This window comes from Benincasa hispida, chromosome 8 (assembly GCF_009727055.1).
Source record: "Benincasa hispida cultivar B227 chromosome 8, ASM972705v1, whole genome shotgun sequence".
Lineage (NCBI taxonomy): Eukaryota > Viridiplantae > Streptophyta > Magnoliopsida > Cucurbitales > Cucurbitaceae > Benincasa > Benincasa hispida.
The window spans coordinates 31,343,226-31,348,280 of NC_052356.1; the positions used below are offsets into that span (position 1 = coordinate 31,343,226).

General features: G+C 31.6%; 1 protein-coding gene across 1 annotated transcript; it reads right to left on the minus strand.

Moving 5' to 3' along the window:
• Window positions 1-336: 336 nt before the first annotated feature.
• On the minus strand, window positions 337-4,231 carry LOC120083610 (probable WRKY transcription factor 35). Its single transcript, XM_039039432.1, has 3 exons — window positions 3,421-4,231; window positions 2,206-2,349; window positions 337-1,087 (listed from the first exon to the last, which is right to left on the minus strand). Exons 1-3 carry the CDS (start codon window positions 3,948-3,950, stop codon window positions 517-519), a joined length of 1,245 nt encoding a protein of 414 aa, XP_038895360.1. The 5' UTR covers window positions 3,951-4,231; the 3' UTR covers window positions 337-516.
• Between the last annotated feature and the right edge of the window lie 824 nt (window positions 4,232-5,055).

The following is a 5,055-nucleotide window of genomic DNA, read 5'->3' on the forward strand; positions in this document are numbered from 1 at the left end:
AATGTTAGTAAAATTCCATTGGGACCTACAATTTTAATTTAGACCATGGCCATAACATCATTAAAGATTCATAGCTAGCTAGTACGATCGAGAGACAGTGTTCACTAACCCTAGTGATCTATTTGTAGATTCTATCAAAGTTGGCACATTGATGATTTTTTAAAGCATAGGGATATGATTTAACATAATCCATGAACTACAAATTAAAATTTAAACTGCAGTGGAAACCCTAAGGAAATGATCATCCAAAAATTAATATTTCCCACAAAAAAAAAAAAGTTAAAAATTGAACAATTGAACTGAAATCACTCCCTGTTTTTTTCTAGTACGATTAAGCTAACCTCAAGAACAACCAAGAAGAAGAAGAAGAAGAAAACACTAACTTAAAAAGAAAGGGTAAATAAGAAGCTAGCCTAAGTGCATGTGTATATAATGTTTAAATATTTATATATAGTTTTCATATTGATTTGTATATATATAGCTCTCTTTAAACTGTGGTTTGATCATTACCCTCCATCAACCTCCTTTGGCTTCTTTGAACAAACTTCCATTTGAATTCTCTGCCCAATCATAGAGCTCCAAAAATGGATCTTTACTGCTTTCTCCATTTCCTGTACTAAAGCCATGGCTACTAAACATCAACATACTGTTGTTTAGAGGATCTGCTGAAAGATGATGATGGTCGCGGTTGTGGTCGTGGTCGTGGTTGTTGATTTGCTCAGAGAATTCAGTGAAAATTAGGTCATAAGGAAACTCCTGATGATCTACCTCATCCTGATGATCGTTTATTGTTGTTGCTTTATTTGTCGTTTGGTTTTCATCTATCTCTTCCTCCTTTACTGCTGCAGTTGGTAGGACGTTGTCGTTGGTGGGCTCATGTTTTGGGCTTGTTTTACGAGCGGTGGCGGTGGCGGGGGTTCGAGATGGGTGGGAACGGGTCGAGCCTGCAAGGGCGTTGCGTTGAGTCGGCCATGGGTGGTTGTGCTCCGAGGTGTAAGTGATGACAAGCATGTTCGGATTGGTTCGACTGCGCTCAACTTGCTTTCGAGCGGAACAACCCTTGGAGCTGCTGCACCTATAATATCCCCTAAAAGAGGAGATCAAGAGAAGAGAAAGAAAGGAACAAGCTAAGGTATAAGATATAATATATATAATGAAGATGATCAATGATGTTGTGAAATGAGAAGATATATGGAAGATTTTGAGGGTCTTTGAAAAAATTCAAATACTTTTACAACATAAAAATAGCAACAAATAAACTGTAAAACAAGCTTAGTTTTTAAAAATCACACATCCAAACTATTATAAATAAATTTTTTTACAAAAATGAAGGAAAATAACACCATCAACTAAAAATCTCTCCTATTAAAATCAAACATCTCAAAACTAAAGAAGAACAAGAGTATATAATTTTTGTATAAACCAAGATATTGAGTACATAAAAGTTAACAATATTAACAATTCTCTGTCCAAACTTTAAAGCCCACTTGAAAAAATGATGAGTAAATGATGAGTGAGATAGATGAAATTATTGGGAGTCAATTTCTTGTCAGCTAGAGAGAGAAAGATGTACAAAACCTTGCAGCATTTGGCATTGATTTCTGGAAAACAAAACTCTTTTCTTTTCTTTTTTTTCTCTTTCATGTTTAAGTTGAAAATAAATTAAGTGAAAATCACAAAAAGATTTTTTTTTTTTTTTTTAAAAAAAAAAAGAAGAAATAGGTTAATACCATTTCAGTCAAAGTGCTTTGGTATTGGTTCAATTTTGGTGTAGTAAACTCTCACTCTATAATTTTAATAAGTCTTAAATTTAATTCTTTTGGTTAGTTTATTATATTGATCTTTTTTAAAACTTTTTATTAACATTAACATTTTCATTTTGAATTTTGTAATCATACTCACCTATATTAATATTTTTTTTTTAATATTTGAAGTGTTTAATTTAAAAAAAAAAGTCATTTTAAAAAAGATTGAAATATTTAACAATTTAAAATAATTTTTGAAACGCTTTCAATGTATATTTTTAAAAAGGTTTTTATCAAAAGAATTTAAATATGACTTCTTTAGAAAATACTTTTTTCTCTAACCAATTCAAACAAACTCTAAAACTTAAGATTTATTAAAATTGAATTAATACTAAAATACCAAATTGACATTTTAACCTAAAAATAATAATAATATTAAACTTTATTTTTAAATAATGACCTTGGATATGGGGATCCTTTGATGGGCTTTTGTCCGTACTTCCTCCATGCCCATAGATCAGAAGGAACCACTTCGCCGCTGCTTGATCGGCTGTTCGCCGGTGCCGGTGCCGGAATACATACCACCTTCTTCACTTGGCTCTTCCTATATATAAAACAACCAACCACATTAATTAGTTCATTACTTCATGTTTTAATTCGTTTTAATCTCAAGTTGATAACGATTTTGTTTTATGTCTCAAGTTAACTTTCTCTTGTTTTCTTTTAAATTTGACGAAGCCTTCACGAGTGAAGTGAAACTTTTAGGTACGAAAATGAATAGTAAACATGAGCTTTGTCTTGTTTATTTTTTTAATAAAAACAAAAGAAATTTAAATTGTTATGTGATGAGTTTTATTTAACCATGTGGGAGGCAGAAATTTTTTTTTCTTAGTTATTCCATTCTTTAGATGGGTTTGAAGAGAATAATTCAGGGAAAAAATGGTGGCAAATTGCACATAAAAATAAAATGCTAATTAGAGCTACAAAAAATTGAAGTTTTTAAGCTACTAATTGTGCTAATTTATCTACAATAATCTTAGTAGTTTATTAATACGGGATAGTATGTATATAGATATAGATATAGTTAACCTTTTATTTATTTATTTATTATTATTATTATTTTTTCCATTAAGGTGGAAATTATAAAACTACATTGAAATATGATCCAAGATAATGAGTGTTTATCATTTTTCCAAGGTATTAAAAAAATTATCTTCTCCACTCTTTGAACTTTCTTTAAATATAGTAAAGACAAAGTTAAATCAGTCAAAACATAAGAGAATTATGTCTTAGAAGTTATAGCTTCATGCTCCTATTTTCCTTTGTTTGGACTAAAGAGTTTGAACCAAAATATCCTAAAATAAACCCTATAGAGAAGAAAGCCTATACATATATATTTTTCTAAAATCCATAATTTTTATATTATTGGTGGAATTTCCCAAAAGAAAAAAGAAGGCTTCTATCAATTTTGAATTCTCTCTCTTTAACAATTGCATAGTGTTTTTAAGTACACCCTAATTAATCAACTATCATGAAACTTTCAAACCTCAAAGGCAAGACAAAATTTAAATTCATTTGAAACCCAATAAATAAGAAAGATCAAAAATTAAATTTTTATAAGTAATATATTGATTATTATTATCATTTCAAAAGTTGATGGTTGGATTTCTCTCACCTTCTTTTGGTGGCCGAACTTCGTGGGGAAGAGATCTGAATCCCAGAATTCTCCATTAAGCAAAGAGGGTTCGAGCCACCGGTTGGAACCATGCCACCACCACCGCAAGTGGAAGCTGAGCTCGGAGAATTCCTCACCGTCGTTGCGAGAGACTCACATGGAGGAGTACTAATTACACCATCACCGGAACTCGGGGAGATCTGCAACATATGTGAAAGTAAATTAGACGGCTGGTCCGCGGCCGCCAAACCCTCAGCGCCGCCGTCAGAAGTAAAATTGAAGGCAGAAAAATGGGGATGAAGAAACGGATCTCGAACACTACTAGTCGGAAACAACGACGGATCTCCAAAATTCATGGAAGAATCATCGGCGGGATGGTGAGGCCAGCGTAGTCGGTCACCGGAAAAAGGGTCGAGAGAGAATTCCGATGAGAGGCCACCGGGGACGGCGGCGGAAGTGGGTCGAATTACATCAGTCAAATCACCAGCTTGCTGATAATTATCGTCCATCTCAAACAAACTACAGAACATTTTTTGAAGTTGTCTGTACTGTCGACCGGAGACCAATCGGAAAACATGCAGAATTTTTGTCGCCGGTGAAATTATTGAGAAAGAAATTGGAAATGGAAATGAAAATTTGAGGAGGGAATTATGGAGAGAGAAATAAGACGCTGACTTTCCCTCTCACAAAAACCACTTCTCTTCTATACGCAACATGAGAGGAGAGAGAGAGAATAAAATAGAAGTGGAGGGGTTGTAGTGAGATTCTTGAAGAGTCAAATTTAAGAAGCTTTGGGGGTCGATTGTGAACTTTAGGGAATTTAAGGGGTTCATTTGGGATTTTGAGAACCTTTTACTCTTATTATTATTATTATTATTATTTAAGAAAATATAAATTTAAAATCCAAACTTTGTTGTATCAATTTATACCCTATTTATTCTGTTTGAATGAACATCGTGTCAGATTTATAATTTTATCCTAAATTAATTTGAACTCTCAATTAGAATTGTCTTTAAAAAATCATCTATACATTAGTTTTAATAGTTCATTTTGTTAATCTGACATTTAAATAAATCTAAAGAATTAAATTAATTGACTTATCATGACTTAAAAATTTAATTATTGAAATAATTATAAATTTCATATGATTTTTTAAAATTTAATTGAAGTGTAAATTGATACACTAAAATTGATTATTTAAGGGTATAAGTTGATGTGATTTATTATTATTTAAAAATAACCCATCTCGAATTTTGTTTTTTTTTTTTTTAATGAAAAGAAATAGTAATAATAATAAAGAAAGACGGGAAGAAAAGTCATTTTTGGAAAACAAGTGATGAGAAAGTAAAGAAGGCGGCAAGTAGCCGCATTTTTCGGAGAACGCTTCGATTCCCTTCTCTCCGTTCAATTATTTTCCCCGCTTTTATTTATTTATTTATTTATTCGAAAATATGAATTGTCATTTTTTTTTTAATGGATTGAATTATAAAAGTTAGGGTAAAATATTCATATTTTTCAAATTTTAAATTCATAGAAATAAGATATTGGAAACTGAATTTGCTACTGCCAACGATTCCAAAGAAACTTAGTAAAGCTTCATTTATACCCTTTCAGCGCTTTCAATTACCTCTTTTT